The 16,562-nt window shown below is 47.9% G+C and overlaps 6 protein-coding genes across 6 annotated transcripts; 3 read left to right on the top strand and 3 right to left on the bottom strand.

Moving 5' to 3' along the window:
- Nucleotides 1-425: 425 nt before the first annotated feature.
- On the bottom strand, nt 426-5,726 carry UA08_00922 (hypothetical protein; the record flags this gene model as incomplete). The annotated part of the gene is made up of 5 exons (XM_020260782.1): nt 426-1,869; nt 1,922-2,112; nt 2,170-4,924; nt 4,979-5,455; nt 5,542-5,726. 5 exons carry the CDS (start codon nt 5,724-5,726, stop codon nt 426-428), a joined length of 5,052 nt encoding a protein of 1,683 aa, XP_020123792.1.
- Nucleotides 5,727-6,084: 358 nt separating this feature from the next.
- UA08_00921 (hypothetical protein) lies at nt 6,085-7,851 on the top strand (the record flags this gene model as incomplete). Its single annotated transcript, XM_020260781.1, has 1 exon — nt 6,085-7,851. The coding sequence occupies one exon, from the start codon at nt 6,085-6,087 to the stop codon at nt 7,849-7,851; it is 1,767 nt and encodes a 588-aa protein (XP_020123795.1).
- A 288-nt stretch (nt 7,852-8,139) lies between these two features.
- On the bottom strand, nt 8,140-9,990 carry UA08_00920 (hypothetical protein; the record flags this gene model as incomplete). The annotated part of the gene is made up of 1 exon (XM_020260780.1): nt 8,140-9,990. The coding sequence occupies one exon, from the start codon at nt 9,988-9,990 to the stop codon at nt 8,140-8,142; it is 1,851 nt and encodes a 616-aa protein (XP_020123794.1).
- Nucleotides 9,991-10,254: 264 nt separating this feature from the next.
- UA08_00919 (hypothetical protein) lies at nt 10,255-12,242 on the top strand (the record flags this gene model as incomplete). The annotated part of the gene is made up of 4 exons (XM_020260778.1): nt 10,255-10,316; nt 10,381-11,053; nt 11,100-11,897; nt 11,973-12,242. The coding sequence occupies 4 exons, from the start codon at nt 10,255-10,257 to the stop codon at nt 12,240-12,242; spliced, it is 1,803 nt and encodes a 600-aa protein (XP_020124429.1).
- Nucleotides 12,243-12,715: 473 nt separating this feature from the next.
- UA08_00918 (hypothetical protein) lies at nt 12,716-14,249 on the top strand (the record flags this gene model as incomplete). Its single annotated transcript, XM_020260777.1, has 5 exons — nt 12,716-12,941; nt 13,010-13,112; nt 13,178-13,230; nt 13,290-13,413; nt 13,484-14,249. 5 exons carry the CDS (start codon nt 12,716-12,718, stop codon nt 14,247-14,249), a joined length of 1,272 nt encoding a protein of 423 aa, XP_020124430.1.
- A 96-nt stretch (nt 14,250-14,345) lies between these two features.
- Nucleotides 14,346-16,349, bottom strand: UA08_00917 (hypothetical protein; the record flags this gene model as incomplete). The annotated part of the gene is made up of 2 exons (XM_020260776.1): nt 14,346-15,862; nt 15,944-16,349. 2 exons carry the CDS (start codon nt 16,347-16,349, stop codon nt 14,346-14,348), a joined length of 1,923 nt encoding a protein of 640 aa, XP_020124425.1.
- Nucleotides 16,350-16,562: the final 213 nt, after the last annotated feature.

Here is a 16,562-nt window from a genome sequence, read left to right as displayed (position 1 = left end):
CGAACAAGTAGATGATACGCTATTCACCCTCAGGCAAAAATCATTGTTACTATTCTGTCGAACACCTTAGATACCTATATTAAGTCTTTCACAGGCAAAACAGTCAACAACCAGACCCACGGAAAGAGTCGTGTACATTCTTTCTCAGCTATAAATTGGAAACAATTTATTTAGATATTTGCATTTCTTTTTACTACGTACTTCTTTACAGGTTGGCAAAGACATCTTGCTCCAATATACAAAACTTTTTTTTCAATAATTGCAAGACAAAGGACGTCGTCTAATCGTGAAACAAAAAGAGAGAAAGAGAAAAGAAAGAAAGGCTTCCAAACTCCAAACGACAAAGGAACAAACGCTGCTATATGCACATGGCGACGTTCAAAGTACAACGAAACTCTCGATGAAGTAAACCAATCTATACAAGTTTATGCCACAGGAGCCAAGATATCGAATGCACCAGTGCCGACATTGTTGAGCCGTCCGACAACAATACGACTACTTGGACTCTTCAGATCATCGTAATCCCGCTCAAGGACAGCTTCTTTCATGAAGCCAACACTAGTCTCGAATGAACTCTTTGTAAAAGGAGAATTGCTTTCTTTGATGAGTCCGTTTCGGCTGTAGGACTTGAAGCCACCACTGTGTGTCATAATGTCACCAATCAGGTTCAGATGACGATTATCGACGGTGATACTGTGACCAGAGAAGACATCTGACATTTCACGGATGATGGTGGAACGAGCTGCCTCGACGCCATAGTAAATGAGCATGTCATGAATCGAGTTCGTGCGGATCTTGTGCGGGTTTATGTAATCCTGGTAATCGCGCATGGCTAACAGATTCACACCTTCAATATCGATGGTGGCTGGCTCGTCCTTTTCTGTATCAGCGGGGTTGTAAAGGCACGCACCAAGACCACGAACTGCCTGAATAACCGAACGCCGAGCCGCATCTTCAACAAGGGGAAGGACTAAAAGCTTCGGTGTGCCGATAGAATACTCTAGTCGGATGAAACAAGAATTGCCGGTCTTCGAATCGAATTTAAATGAACTGATATCGTCGTATTTGCCCATAATCTCCTCTGCACGCATCTTGGCGTCCGTCCTATCAAGCTTTGCTTCAGCGGAAATCTCATCCTCATCGTCAGATGATTCCGAGTCGTCCCCTTGCGTTTTCTCTTTTTGGGGTTTGCTCTCATCATCATCTGAGTCCATATCCGAGTCGTCCTGGTCTCTCCTTATCCTATCTTCGTCTTCGTCTGGCTCTTCGTAGCTAACCTGGTTATCACGATTCTGTTTGCTGTTCGCACGCTTGGCATCTTCTTCATCGTCCTCATTATCCTCATCTGCTTCATCGCCATCGTTTCCTCCTTGTGTCGTTTGTGTTTCTCGGGGCGCACCTTCGAAAGACTCAGTGGTACCAATCGACACACCAATATCTGGCTGAGCAGCTGTAATGGACTTGAGGTTCTTTTCGTCTTCACGTCTCTTGATCTCGGCTTTGATCATCTTCATGAACCGAGGTATAAACTCATCCTGGAGTGCTCTTACGAGGTCGCGCTTCGTAATGGCATATTCCTCGGAGTATTCCTTCGCGTCAAAGAACTTGATATCAATGTCGTATATTTTCGCTTTTGCACCCTTGCCAGAAGTTGTGCTCTCTCTCACTTGAAGAGTATCAATAACCTCGGCGATGCTGAGTCTGCTAATTCCCTTTGCGAAAGACTGTCCAGCTTCCTCGCTTAACTCCTTGATGACTTCCACCGACATAGTTGGAGTCATAGGCTTCTTGCTAGCCGTCATCACAATTTCGCGAAGTCTAGGAACACCAAGAGTGACGTTACGAGCACTGTGACCTGCCAAGTGAAACCTGCCAAGGAGAGTTAGTACGGGAATAATAGGAGAGATGAGAGTAATCTTACGTGTTCAGTGTCATCTGGGTTGTTTGTGAACCAATAGACTGGCCAGCAACGATACCGACGGCGTCACCAGGATCGATCACGCTGTTCAAATACTTCATTTGTAAAACGCTTTCGAAGGCCTTCTTGCTCAATGTTCCAGCAACACCTGCCTTTTTGTCTTTGAGGAGCTTATCGGAATTATTTTCCTCGTACTACAAAATCACTGTTAGCTTACTGTAAACTGAAAAAGAGACAAGAGGTTTATATACCTTCTTTAAGGCCAACGAAAAGGCTTCTGAAACACTGCCGTAGTGTCCACCAGGATGATATACGGACAAAGTCGGATCTTTTATATCCTTCTTGCTAGCTTTCTTTGCCTGTTTCAAGGCATCCTTATGCCACTGTAAGACTTCTGGTTTCTCAAGTGAGCGGAAGTCCGAAGTCATGTTTAATTGAGCCATAGTGGAGACGTAGTTCTGTGCCAGGAAGCTGAAATTTTGCAAATGAACTTGCTTTGCGACATCCAGACCATCTTCACCATAAACAAACTGAATGACAGCGCCTCCATTGGCAGTATCTCGTACGGAAGAATCATATTCCACCTTAACGGCCTCCATGCCTTTGATCAAACAACGCTGCAAGTAACCTGATTTCGCAGTCTTGACAGCAGTGTCGATAAGACCCTCACGACCTGCCATGGTGTGGAAATAATACTCCTGGGGTTTGATTCCAGTCAAGAAACGGCCACACACGTAACCTCCAGCTTGCGGGTGAGTCTCGAAAGCTCTATAAGACGGCAACGTCTTGCCGCTTACCATGACTGGAACACGACGACCCTCGAGAACTTGTTGTCCAAGGTTGCACGAAATCAGATTGGCGTTAACACTTGAACCCTTAGCACCGGTTGTAGTCATCAGCTGCATTTGATTCCAAGGGAACTGTTTGATAAGGCCGTGTGGAAGACACTCGGCGGTGATATCTGAAGTAAGCTTCCTTGTTTGAGAGTTGTAGACGCTGTCCAAGCCAGACTGTTTTTGATCGTCGCGTAGGACATCTTCCAGGCGTCTTTGTAATTCGGCATCTTGCTCCGAACTGGGATTTTTATCAAGGGTGACATATTTCAAGGACACTTCGCGTCCAAGTGAGTTGGCCTTTTCAATAATATTCAAACGTCGACGGTCTCCCTCTGGAGTCAATCGAAGATCGTCGATACCACAACTAAAAGCCCGCATGTTCAACAAGCGAGTAAGAAGCCGTCCGAGAATACTAAGCAAGCTTCCTGCGATTGCGTTGCCATAGATTTCATGAATAGCGTCGATGAAGCCGCCGCCTGAAGCACCGATTTGCTTTTTATCGAGGATACCACAAAGAAGCTCGCCATCCTTAAATATGACTTTGTCTTCTTCGTTCCCTTTTCCCCACCTTTCGCCGGGAGTTGATGATTTCCCTTGGAGATTAAGACCTCTCCTGTCCGGTGGCGTGATATTCTTAAGAACAGTTGAAATAACTTGCTTACCGGTCCAAAGACGCCGTGGACGAATGAAAGCCGGCTCAAGAAGCTGTATTCTGTCAGTGACAGTGTTGGCATGTTCAGGACGCAAACAACTATACAGAAGCTGCTGGTACTCTTCTTCATCGAAAAACGAATCTCGGCTCGTCAAAAATGTCGATACTGTGATGTGATCCTGAATCAAGCCTCTGAGAGGTTTCCCGTCGGTCGAAGAAATGTACTGACGGTCTGCATCTGTAATCATTGAGAGCTCTGCTCTAGCTAACGTATTCTGTGGAAAATGCATGTTCATCTCGTCACCGTCGTAATCAGCGTTGTACGAATTTGTATTTGGGTAAGGTAACCGGAGGACCCGTTCATTTGGCAGGACTCGCGCACGATGTCCCATCATCGAAGGTTTGTGAAGGGTGGGTTGACGATTCATAACAACGTAGTCACCAGTGGTAAGATGGCGGTAAACCTTCTTGTTACGATTTCCCTTCATTTTTGCGTGCGAGGGAGCGAGTAGTTGGTTGGCAAGGGCAGTACGTTCGTCAAGGGTCTTGAATTTGAGGTTCACAACCTGACCCCATTCATTCTCGATAGCCGATGCACCAGGGTACTTGTCTGGCCCATTAATCACAGCCTCTCTCAATTCATGGAAGTTGAAAGACGTAACCGGTTCAGGGAAAGTTAACTTTTTGGCGAAGACCATAGGAACACCGACTTCATGTGTCTCCAAACTAGGGTCAGGAGAAATGACACTTCGAGCAGCATAATTGACACGCTTGCCCATCATATTCTTTCTGAATAGACCCTCTTTCTTCTCCAGAAGCTGCTTAACGCCATTCGCAGACCGCGAGGCAGCAAATCCAGCAGGTCCACGATCACTATCAATGAGCATATTGACTTGCTCCTGAAGAGTAACCATGGCTTGGAGCAGGTCCCGATATTCTCGCATTGCAGCACCGGTCGACTCAGCTGTCTGCCTTTGGTGACTGATCATGTTTATTAAATCACACGTTTTCAAAATCTGCGTAAACGGTGTGTTCTGCTGTGCCTCCATTATTTCTCCTCCCTGCTGCGCAGGTGGACGGAAACGATTCGGTGGAACGAGAATGTTCTTCACGAACAGCATATCAGGAGTAACTTTTGATCCAAGCCGCGAGCTATAGACCAGGTTCAAAATTTCTCTTTCTTTTTCGAACAACAAGCAGATAGCAGCATAGACCTCAGGAGATGGGACAAACTGTTGACCACCTTCGGAACCGGCTTGGTTACCGGCTTGATGATCAACCGCAGCGTTTGCCCGGACAACTTCCTCCTCTGCTCCATGTAGTTCAGTGACCTGTCCAATAGCAGCGGCTTGCTTTTCTTGTTCTTTAGTCTTGTTGAGAAGTTTCTTTTCCTCCTGCAGGACGATGAGAGGATTGGGTGCTGTCATTCCAGCCAGTTTCATCGCTACCTTTGCTTTCTCGGGTAGGGCCTTGCGGAATACCTTGGAGTAACGATCTTTACGGTATCCTGGAGAGACACTGTGCAAATGTGAGAAGAGATCCACCAAATCTCAAACTGGGAAAGAGCCTTACTAGTGACAAGTTGTGCACTTCTTGACCGCCACAATAGCCTTCATGAATTCCTTTATTAACTCTCGACGTTGCTCTGCAGCCACAGGATTCTTGAGCCCTGTGAAGAAAGCCTCATTCTCGCCCTGTCTTTGGGCCTCGCGTATGCTCTTTTTGACGAATTTATTTCGAAGCTCTATCTTTGTCTGAGGATCAACCTTTCCAGTTTCATCAGCATCGACAGCACCATCATCTCCATCCTCGCCTATGGTATCGATTTTAGCAGTCTTGTCTACTAATCCATACTGGAGCAGTCGAAGTTTGCAGACGTAGGCATTCACGTCGATACGGGCCATGCGCAGGCGATGGCAGAAATCACACTTTGCTCGAAGAAGACGATATGTCTGGTCAAAGAAAGTCACATTCCACACAGGAACAGGTAGCTCAATGTGGCCCGGGTGGCCTGGACACGACCAAGAGCTCGCACGGCAGGTTGTACAGCTACAAAAGAGTATATCAGCTATCTGCCAAACGCTGATAGATAAATTTTCTAATTGGGTTGAAATAAATAAGACATCAGCACTTACACATGATCCCCCCAAGCTCCCAAGGCTGTATCGTATAGCGAATGGGGTATAGGGTTATGAAGTGAATCAAGAGACGGGGTGTTGAAAATGCGCTTGACCGATATTTTTTTGATGTCCTCAGACGAGTAGACTGAGAAGTCGACCGCCGCAAGCTCACTTGCGACAGGACGGGCGAAGGAAGACATAATCGAGGCGCCTTATCAAGGCCGGACACCCATGTTTAACGACAACAGAAAAGCAATTGTGATCTCCAAAATGGAATGAATCTTTGGCGGGAAACGGCAAGCTCGAGAAACTTTTTTTGGGGAAAATTTATTGCTGTTACTCACCGCCTCTGGATTCCACCAATGATGGCAGATTGCCTAATTCTTAGCGGGTGCCGCGATAACTTCTGCGCGTGTCACGTCACTTCTTGAAAAACAGACACCTATATCAGCATTGTGATATCTCGATCCCGCTCTTTTTCTTGCTTCAGGCGCCTTTCTCGCTACCCCGCTCGTCAGGAACTACAGTCGTGGGTGAGTAGTATCTTGCACCTCCATCATGTCCGATGCGTCGCTGAAGAGGCCTCACCCGGAGGATGAAGAACTGAACGCACAAAAGAGATCGCGATCCAACCATGGCTCTCCCATGCCCAGTAGCAATGGCGCGCCCAAAAGCAAAGTCGATATTGATCGCATGGTCGCCGAAGCCAGGGCCAAGGCCGAGGAGGTCAGGGCAAGACTCCAAGTAGCCAGAGGTGGTCCCGGAGCGAATTCACCCAGTCCAGCACCGACACCTCCTGCTACTAGCACTGGGACAGCGATGTCTAGGCTTGAGCAGATGAGAGCAAGGGTGGCTGCCGCAACTGGGAAAGTGAACGCCGCTATATCTCAACCGACAGCGACGCCTACACCCACGTCTATTGAACCACCACCAACCCGCTACGAGGATGATTTACCCAAGGCACGGGGCGGCTTAGGAGTAGGCCTTCATCCTGCTCTCCTAGGTGATGCAGGTCAAGACCAGCGAGGGCCAAAGGGTCGTGGTGCTTCCCAGCCTAAATTTGCTACGACCATGGCAAATCGCCGGTCACAGACGCCGGTCGCGGTCTCAAAACAGAAGCCAGGTCTAGACCTGTCAGGACCTTCTTTGGAAGAAATAAAACAGAATCCGTATTACGATGACAGTCTTCACGCCACGTCGAAGCCCCGTTTATCGAAGCAGCTCATTTTCAATCAGAAAGGGAAATACATTGCGCAAGCAGCGGCTTTGCGCCGTCAGGCGCAGATGGAGGAGATGAAAAAGCGAATTGCGAGCATGGCCCGCCAAGCCGGTGTAGATGAAGATTTGAGTCTCGAGAGAGCGTTTGAAGTCCCCGCGCCTCCCGCTTTAGAATGGTGGGATGAAGGTTTGGTCAACGGTGATAATTATGCCGCGATTGACGATTCGGCGAATATCAAAATCAACACCGATGATACTCTTGTCACGATCTACGTACAACATCCTGTTCTACTGGATCCTCCCCAAGAGAAGTTGATTCCACAGCAGAAGCCTATGTATCTCACATCAAAAGAACAGGCGAAGCTGCGCCGACAACGCCGTATGGCAGATTTGAAGGAACAACAGGCAAAGATTAGGCTGGGTCTCGAGCCAGCTCCTCCACCAAAAGTCAAGAAATCCAATCTGATGCGAGTTCTTGGAGAAGAAGCCGTCAAAGATCCTACGGCTGTGGAGGCCCGTGTAAATCGTGAAATTGCAGAGCGCCGAGAAACACACGAAGCAGCCAATGCAGAACGCAGATTAACAAAGGAACAGCGACAAGAGAAACTTGCTCTACAGCAGGAAAAGGACGCTGAGAAAGGAATATACATGTGCGTCTACAGAATCGACAGTCTTGCCAATGGTCGCCACCGCTTCAAGATCAGTAAGAACGCCGAGCAAATGGCACTTACTGGCGTATGTGTGATGCACCCCAAAGTAAACCTCGTCATTGTGGAAGGTGGCTCTCATTCGATAAATGCGTATAAAAAATTGATGCTAAACCGCATCGATTGGACAGAGAACGCTGGTCCAGGTCCTCAACGCGAGGGCAACCGTGAGGCATTATCATCCTGGCTAAAAGCTGAGGACGAAAATGGTGAATTGCGCGATCTCGGTTCCAACAGCTGTACCCTCCTCTGGGAGGGTCAACAAAGAACAAGAGCTTTCAGAAAATGGTTGGGTGCTCGGGTTTGCGAAACTGACGCTGCGGCGAAGGAAACTCTGACGCGGTCAAAGATGGAAAACTTTTGGGTATTGGCAAAGAGCTTCAAGCAAAATACTTTCTGAGCATGATGTATCTTCGTTGCTGTTCTATCACGCTTTTTTTCACAGGCCTCAAGCCTATCTAGACATTCAACATTGCTCGTCGTTGGCGGGATATACTCATATTCATACAAATATGTCAATATAATGATGTCTTAGCACCTAAGCTTCAAGTAATACCATAACATGCTATATCTCTAGAATCCAGAAAGCAAAAAGAAATTTTATATTGCCTAAACTGACAGAACTCCTGAAATAATGCTTTTGTCCATACCATCCCAAGGGTATAAAGAAAACACGTAAATAAACTTTTCATCGGGGCGGGACACTCCCATTGCCCGCTAACTGCCGTAAGATATCCAATTGCGCTTGCACTTGACTGAACGCCGTTTGGTTGTACGAGCCGGGCTGAGGCTGTGCTGCCATCGCGGCGACAGGCTGTGTTGGCGGTGGTGGTTGCTGATGTTGTTGCAGTGCAGCGAAAAATGCTGGGTTAATATGAGCTCCTACCGGCAAATTTGGATATGGGTTCTGTTGGAATGGCATCTGGAATGGAAACTGCGGCATGCCTGCTGCTTGTGCTTGTCCAAAATGGGGGAACTGAGGCTGAACTTGCTGCTGTGCTTGTTGTGGGTATGAAGGGTACTGAGCATATTGTTGAGCAGGAAAAGCAGCCTGTGGCGGTGCTGAGAAATTCTGATATTGGGACGTGTCCGGTCGACGACCATTGTGGTGGTTGCCTCTTCCACGATTATCACCGCCTCGGCCACGTCCAGACCCTCTATCAAAGCCACCTCGGCCTCGTCCCCTGCCTCGAAAGTTGCCTCTATTGTTGGCGGCGGGGGATGCCTCCATGTGCGCTTCTTGATGGCCCATCATCTCGTGGTAGTTCTTGGGACGAGCAAGCGGAGTGTAGCCATCGTGGACTGCTCGATCCTCATCATCATCGTAATTCAACTCAGCTCTGCCAAGTGGCGAAGGTCCAGGAATTTCCTTTCTCTGCTTCCCACCAAGTGCACCGTCCCTCTTTTCTTTCTTCTTCTGCTTCAATCTTCGTTTATATTCGGCCTCTGCTTCATCGTCTGAAAATTCAATTTCATCTTCTGCGACTTCCTCATCATGGAAATTAGAAGCGTCGCTGCCCTTCATGCCCTTCAAGGGCTGGGTGAACACATATTCGGAGTGGCTCTCGACATAGTAGATTTGCTTTCCTGGCGCAAGGCCAAGCTCCTGGATCTTTGCCGGGTCTTGGTATCTGACCGTATACAAAGGTTCTTCAACACGTCCCAGCGTGTCCGCTACCACACCAATGACAGTTCTATCCTCAAGACACAAAAGTGAGTTGCTTTCAAGAACCTGGTAGTCTCCGGACACAGTAGCTTTGATAAGTATAATGTTCTCAACGAGGGTCTCTAAATAACCGAGCGGCACAATCTTCATATCTGGAGTCACCGTAATGTCAGGAATCGGAGGAGCGACCTCAGCTTGTTCGTTTGCTGTCCGTATATGAGATCCACCACCCATCTTTGCATCACCTTCATCATCTGAGCCACCTTCTGCCTGCATGAGAATCCGGGCGGTTTCCTCTGCCGACAAGATAGGGTAATCCTCCTCGTCTTCGTCGCTATCATCTGAAGAATCTGACGAACTTTCTGATGAGGATTCATATGGTGAAGAGTCCACCTCCCATTCCGGATGTTCTTCTTCTGTCGTCATAGGCTGATCTACTGTTGTTTCTTCGGTCTCCATTGTGTCAGTGGTTTCAGTGCCTGTGGCGGTCTTCATGACTTGCGCTGCCTGGATAGCGCCGCTTGTTGTATTCATAGAATCGTGTGCGTTCTGTACATTCTCTGTGCTCTGGGTCTCGGCTAGAAGTTCGGGTTTATTTCGAGTGTCATCTTCTTCAAGCGGTTTCGTTGCGACGGCATTGTCCTGAATAGACAAGCCAGGGATTGCAGGTGCAGGGCCATGAGGTGTTTCGATCTGTTCATCCGGCCCTGAAGCTGTATTTACTGCAGGATAAACAGGGGTCTGGCCAGTCAACGGTGTATTGTAGAAATCGCTGTTGCTTTCAAGCGGAGTAGGCACGGCATTGCTGGAGGGTTCTGGTAGAGATTGCCGTGCTTCTTCCGGTTGCATTTGGTTATTAGGATAATCTTCCATGATTGTATGTATTTGCAATCTCAGAAATAAAAACAAAAAGCAGCCAAAATGACCAACTGGAGAGAAGATGTTGATGCGCAGAAAATGCCGACGCAGAAATGTGGCGGTCACTTTTTCTTTTTTTTCCTCGGAGCTGCCTGATTGGCTAGCGCCTAGGCTTATCGATAAGCACAGCTCCTTCCCCAAGTCTTTCTTTCCCTTCCAAGACGTTCAACAGGAATCTCACGCATGGACTTAACAGCGTGAGTTGACTGGCTCAGCATAATGTCATCCTCTGATGATGAACACTCCAGCGATTCGCACAGCGTATCTCGCGGGCCAAAGAGGTATCTCGAGATCTCAATGAAACAACCCGTGAAAGCCAGGCTCACTGAGGATACGTGTTTTCAGAAAGACGCCCTCGCCATTCATTCTACCACTAAACGTTGCTTTCTACGCATTCCTCGTGTCCAGAGCGATTTCAGCTGCACATGCGCCAATTCAAGACTGCGATGAAGTTTTCAACTACTGGGAGCCTACGCACTACCTTAACCATGGCTACGGACTACAAACATGGGAATATTCGCCCGAATATTCCATCAGAAGCTGGCTGTATGTTACTCTACACGCCATAGTAGGCAAAACGAGCTCTTTTTGGAGCCCACGTAAAAAGGTTCACTTTTTTGCGATTCGCGGCGCCCTGGCGTTCGTCTGCGCTGCTTGCGAAACCCGTCTCTACTCCGCGATCTCGAGAACACTCAATCCTAGAATCGGCGTGCTTTTCTTAAGCATTGCCACCTTTAGCCCAGGGCTTTTTCATGCTTCTACCGCTTTCCTGCCGTCTACTTTTACGATGTACGCTTCGATGCTCGGCTTGGCAGCGTTTTTGGATCGACGGGGCAAGAACAAAGTTGCAGAAGGCATCATGTGGTTTGCCACGGGTGCCATCATCGGCTGGCCATTTGCTGGAGCGCTACTGCTTCCCTTGCTCGCAGAGGTAATCCTCACATCGGCGCTTTCTGGGAACCTGCAAAATGCGATTTGGCAGATTATCAATGGAGGCATTAGGTGCTTTGTGATCCTTGTATGGCTCTGATCGACCAGAACGATAAACATGCTAACATTAGTAGGGGCTAGAAGTTGCGGTCGACTCTATTTTCTTCCAAAGATTTGCAATGGTTCCTTGGAACATTGTCGCGTACAATGTATTCGGGGGGGAAGGGAAGGGACCCAACATTTTTGGCACCGAGCCGTGGACATTTTATATTCGGAATCTGCTGCTAAATTTCAATGTCTGGTTTATTCTAGCAGTGTCCATTGCGCCATTGCTCATTCTACAGGCTTTGTTTGGATCTCGTGCTTCTAATTCGAGTCAAACCCTCGTACGATCGCTCGCTTTCGTCTCACCCTTCTACGTGTGGATGGCAATATTCACGATTCAACCTCACAAGGAAGAACGATTTATGTATCCAGCGTATCCCTTCATTGTCCTCAATGCGGCACTTGCATTTCATCTGATATTAGAATATCTTGGAACAAACAAACCAGGAACCCTTATGGGCCTAATACCAGGCCGAGTCAAATTGCTCGCTGTCGCAGCATTCGTGCTGTTTTCTACCTTCGCGGGCCTTCATAGGTCCATCGGTATGATTACCGCCTATGGTGCCCCTCTGCGAGTATATGACGCTCTCGAAGCACCGGGAATTGCACAGAAGGGAGGATATCTCTGCCTGGGCAAGGAATGGTACCGGTTTCCTTCCTCCTTCTTCCTGCCACAGTCTATGCGAGCGAAGTTTGTGCGAAGTGAATTCTCCGGTTTGTTACCTGGTGAATTCGACGACAGTTCCAGCATCCAAGAGCTGCTCTCCGGCACATCTGCGATTCCCTCGGGAATGAACGATCGAAACGAGGGAGATCCATCTAAATACGTATGTCTTGTTTCCCTTTCTTCCCGCTTAAATGTCTGACTTGATATTATTTACATATAATAACGCCAAAAATAGACCGATATTTCTCAGTGTATGTTCCTCGTCGACTCCTACTTCCCTAGTCAGCCAGCAACCAGCCTGGAACCGGACTACATTCACGACACAGACAACTGGGAGAAGCTATCCTGCGAGAAATTCTTGGATGCGGCGGCAACATCGATCCTTGGCCGGGTTTCATGGATCCCAGACCTACCGTTTGTTCCGGCCCGTTTCAAGCGCCAGTGGGGTGAATATTGCTTGCTGCGACGACGACAAACTAACACCATCGATGGACTGTCACAGTAACTAGTCTTCCCTAAGACCTTCTGGTTCTACATATCGAATCGATCCTTAAGTATAGGTCTATACCTACTGGAATACCAGAACAGTCAGCCCATCGCGACGCTTTACGGTGTTCCTCATGGTCTTTCCTAAAAGGGTAAAAGATTCCGCACCCGCTTTAGGACTCGATTTGCCTTTTGTAAGATAGCACAACTTCCTACTATCTATTGGATAGTAAGTATCCAATAGACACATTTTATCACTAGGCAGAGATAAGCTTATTTATCTCTTTCTACTCTAATGGATTCGATTGTTGTTATAAGTACTGGTCTAGAAGAGCGTGCCGGGCAGTCTGATCGTCTATATCTACATCTAGGCAATCGAAAAATCTTCATCTTAACTCTTACATTCGCCTGGTTTTTTTTTTTTTTTTTCGTTTTTTCTTCCATATATATTTCTTTCCCCTCAGTTTAAGAACTTTATAGAGACACCTCAAAATGATCGTCAGCAGCACCACCACCAAACTCCACGCCTTTCTCCTCCAACACACCAGCCAAATCCACGATGCCATTCTAAGTATCACAATTCTCGCCTCGTTCGCCTGGATTACATACGCATTACTACAGAATCTGCGATCTCGTTATCAACAACAGCAACAGCAACATAAAACCAGACCGTCAACGCCGGACATTGAGAAGAATAAGAAAAAGCGGGAATTTGGCGGTATGTATATATATCATTTTAACTATTGTTACCTAGGTATTGTTTGTTTCCACTAAGAAATGAAATAGAATGGACGCCATCACCCTTCAAAAGACCAGAACCAGCACCTTATCCAAATTGGGATGTGCAAACGACAAAGCCGCTTTTGTATCGTCCTTTTCGATATGGACCGTATGTTAGATTACTTGTCCATTTTGGAATTGGCATGGCTAATAGAATTTGCGTATATAAAATAGAAAATACTTCGTGACTATGGGATTGAGGAGCATGAAATGGGATGAGTGGATTGGTTAGTATTCAACTGATTCTTTTTCTTTTCTGTATACTCGATTCTAAATATATATACAGAACTGGATAATCATTATCCCCGCTTTCACGCTGATAAGGCTCGTCGCATTAAAGAGCGTGGGTCAAAATGTTGCAAAACAGCGCCGGAAGCCATGGACGGTGCGATTGAGTTGCTTGAAGAATTGTGAGTCTTCTATGTCAATGTGTATTCTCTCGAGAAAGAATCAGTTAATGTTTGTTGAAATTTTCGTCAGAGCTTCGTATCTTCCAGCTCGGTATCCAAGCATGTTCCGCAAAAGTTCCGTAGGAATAGACAATCTCTACACAGGCGAATCATTCAACATCGTCCAGCGGCCGCTTCCCGAAGATCCAATGGTCACATCGGCGCGACTTGTACAGGACGACCTGGCACTCATGTTCGAAAAGCCCGACGGACAGTACTACCTCCTCGCCGGCGCCGTTCTGCTCGCCGGATTCTGGCGCCTGGAGGACAAATTCGGCATGCCTCTCAGCGAGATTCATACGTCCGGCGACGTGCCGCAGTATCGTGAGAAGCTTGAAAAGGGGATGATGAATTTCTTCCGACGGGTCAAACCGGAAGACCCGGTGCTGCGCAACAATTATTTTTTGCAGGTTGATGACCAGCTTGCATGGTCGAGCAGCATTGGGTCCGAAGACGAGCCCGGGATTTCCTGGAATACGGCAGAGAAGAACCGTGCAATCGAGCACCACTTTTTCAGATCAGAGAGACAGTCTCTACGCCGATTGCCGCGGTCTGGTGCCGTGGTTTTTACCATCAGGACATATTTTGAACCCATCACTGAGATCGTGAAAGAGCCATATGTACCGGGGAGGCTGGCATCGGCGATCCGATCATGGGGGGACGACGTGTCGGTGTATAAAGGCAAGGAGAAGTACGGCGAGGTTTTGTTGGAGTATCTTGACAGGAAGCATGAGGAGCAGTTGGCGAATGGGCTGGACCTTGAAAAGGAAGATGAGGTTCGCGCTTATCCGTATTGACTTAGCAAATGAAGTAGAATGAAATAGTTTTTCAAGAAAACAACTCTTTCTCGGTTGAGTCTTAGCTATGTTAGTAGCATATGTGCTTTGAGAAGCTTATGCCCCAAGCATATCCATCGCTGTTCTCGGCAACCTCCTCCGGCGCGTAGCCAGTTCATACTCTTTTGCTTGTCGCCAATCGCATTCCTCGCGGAACTCGCATATCCGGCATTTCCATGCATCAAACACCTCGACTCCTCGCGGCTCCCGGTCGCCGCGCCACCAATTCAGTTGGTCAGATGCATATGATGTCAAATCCCAAGGGTCAAAAAGAAAAGAACGACTGCCTAACTCATCTGGTGCAACACCTTCTGGAACTGTTGCGGACGACAGATATTTGGCAGTAAGAACTGGAGAAAGAACAGTAGGGTATAATTCAAGCGATGCAGGCTGCATCGCGGCCGGAATGGACGGCGCTATATCTTTGTTGTGGTACGTAGGAAGAAACGTGTAGCGGAGGTGTTTCCTCATCAGGTTCCAAAGGCTGGATAAGTTGTTGTGTGAAAGCAAAATGCTAATTGAATCCTGACTGCTCGCACCCTGTACGTAGTCGGGATCATCCGAGCCCAAGCCTGGCGAAGATAAAGCATCGAAGTATTCCTCGTTCAAGCCGCCGACTTCCGCAATAAAGGCATCCGTGAATGGACGCCCGGGGTTCAGATCATAGCGTTGAGCAATCATTTCCATCGTCACGTCGTCACTCGTCACCGATCGATTAAGCATATGATAGTAAAGCTGCAATTGCAAACGTGTGGGACGAAATGATGTACTCGATACAGAAGGTATAGAACGACTAGCACGGGTCTTTATGTCGGTCATGTAGATTCTTGGAACATCGAGATACGACTGGTCGAGCTCCGCCAAGTAATCTTCGTCTTCGGCCTCGATAGCAGGTTCGTCTGTATCCTTCCACATTTCGTCAAATCTCCTTCCGCCCCCCGACGGCGACAAGAGATAATCTGTAATCGACATCTGATACTCCGGCAATACGGCCCTGGAAGCTTCGGCCTCGGCGTAGTGTTCGGCAGCAGTCGTCTCCAATTTAGGGTTTGGGCATATGTAGGAAAGCTGGTCGATGACGCCGGTGACGATCTCACCCTCGACAAGCCCCCAAACCTCAAGCTCACGTGTCATCCCATTCTCCCGAAGTGTGCGAAGTCCTTGTATTACATTCCATATCCTCAATGCCCAGCCATCCTCTTTGGTCGTGATATCTATTGGCACCGTGGTGTGAACTTCATCTTCAAGGACTTTATGCACCGCACTACCTTGCTTCATAGCCGGCGTTGCCCGTTTCCGTCCATGTTTCGTCAGTGTATACAAATATTGTAGCTCGCACCAAGCAGGAGCAATCAAATCTGATACTGAGAGCGCTTTATTCGGCGGTTTGCGGAATCGTTGGAGCGGCGAGGGTTGCTGGGCATGGGCATCTTCTGTTGCTGCTGCTGCTGCTGCTGCTGTTGTATCATTGGTTGTCTGTGCATCAGCTTTTTCTTGAGTTTCTGTCCATTTCTTCTCACGTGCTTGCTGTCTTTCTAACTCTCGCGGTCTTCCTTCACTGGATCCTTCGCGTTCTATTAGACGCTAGATTGTCAGGATGTCAGCTTTTCTATTAACTAACGCGAGCCAACAAAAATCTTCGTTCAAATACATACCACTGGACGAAAAGCGGGCGTGGTTTTGTAACGACGAGGGATAGCTTGACTGGGACTTTTGTGCAAGCTGTTGTGGTGGTGGTGGTGGTAAATGCTGCTTCTGCTGCCATACGCGTTTTGACGCAGGACTCCAAGCCTCCCGACCCAGGACCTTCGGGATGCGCGCTGCATGAGGCACTTCATAATCCTCTATATCCGTAACTAGCAGTGGTTGCGATAGTGGCTGGAGGTCATGCACGGCGTCTGATAGATTGTGCTGTTCGGATGGCGGCGTTGACGGTGTTGTTGTTGGCTTCGCAGCGGCAACGACGCGCTCGAGCAGTTCGTTCAGAAGCTCTTCCTCGTCGGAGGTGAAATCGGACCCGTAGTCACTGCTATCGTCGTCCTGTTTCTCGCCGGATCGCATGTCGTTTTCGTTGACATGGCAGTATGGAGGTCGGAAAAGACACCATCCACGGGCATGCTTGCGAGGAAGTTTCTGATGTGCGGATGACGCGACTTATCTTTATCTACGGATTTTATCAACGCATAGATCAATCCGCGCACTTGAACTTTGTACACACATAATGCATGCAGTGACACGTCTGCATCTTCCATATATTTATCTATCTATCTATAA

The sequence above is a fragment of the Talaromyces atroroseus genome (assembly GCF_001907595.1).
Source record: "Talaromyces atroroseus strain IBT 11181 chromosome Unknown scaffold_0, whole genome shotgun sequence".
Taxonomy (NCBI): domain Eukaryota; kingdom Fungi; phylum Ascomycota; class Eurotiomycetes; order Eurotiales; family Trichocomaceae; genus Talaromyces; species Talaromyces atroroseus.
The sequence above is the reverse complement of the archived record's forward strand: the minus strand, read 5'-3'. Positions and strand labels throughout refer to the sequence as shown.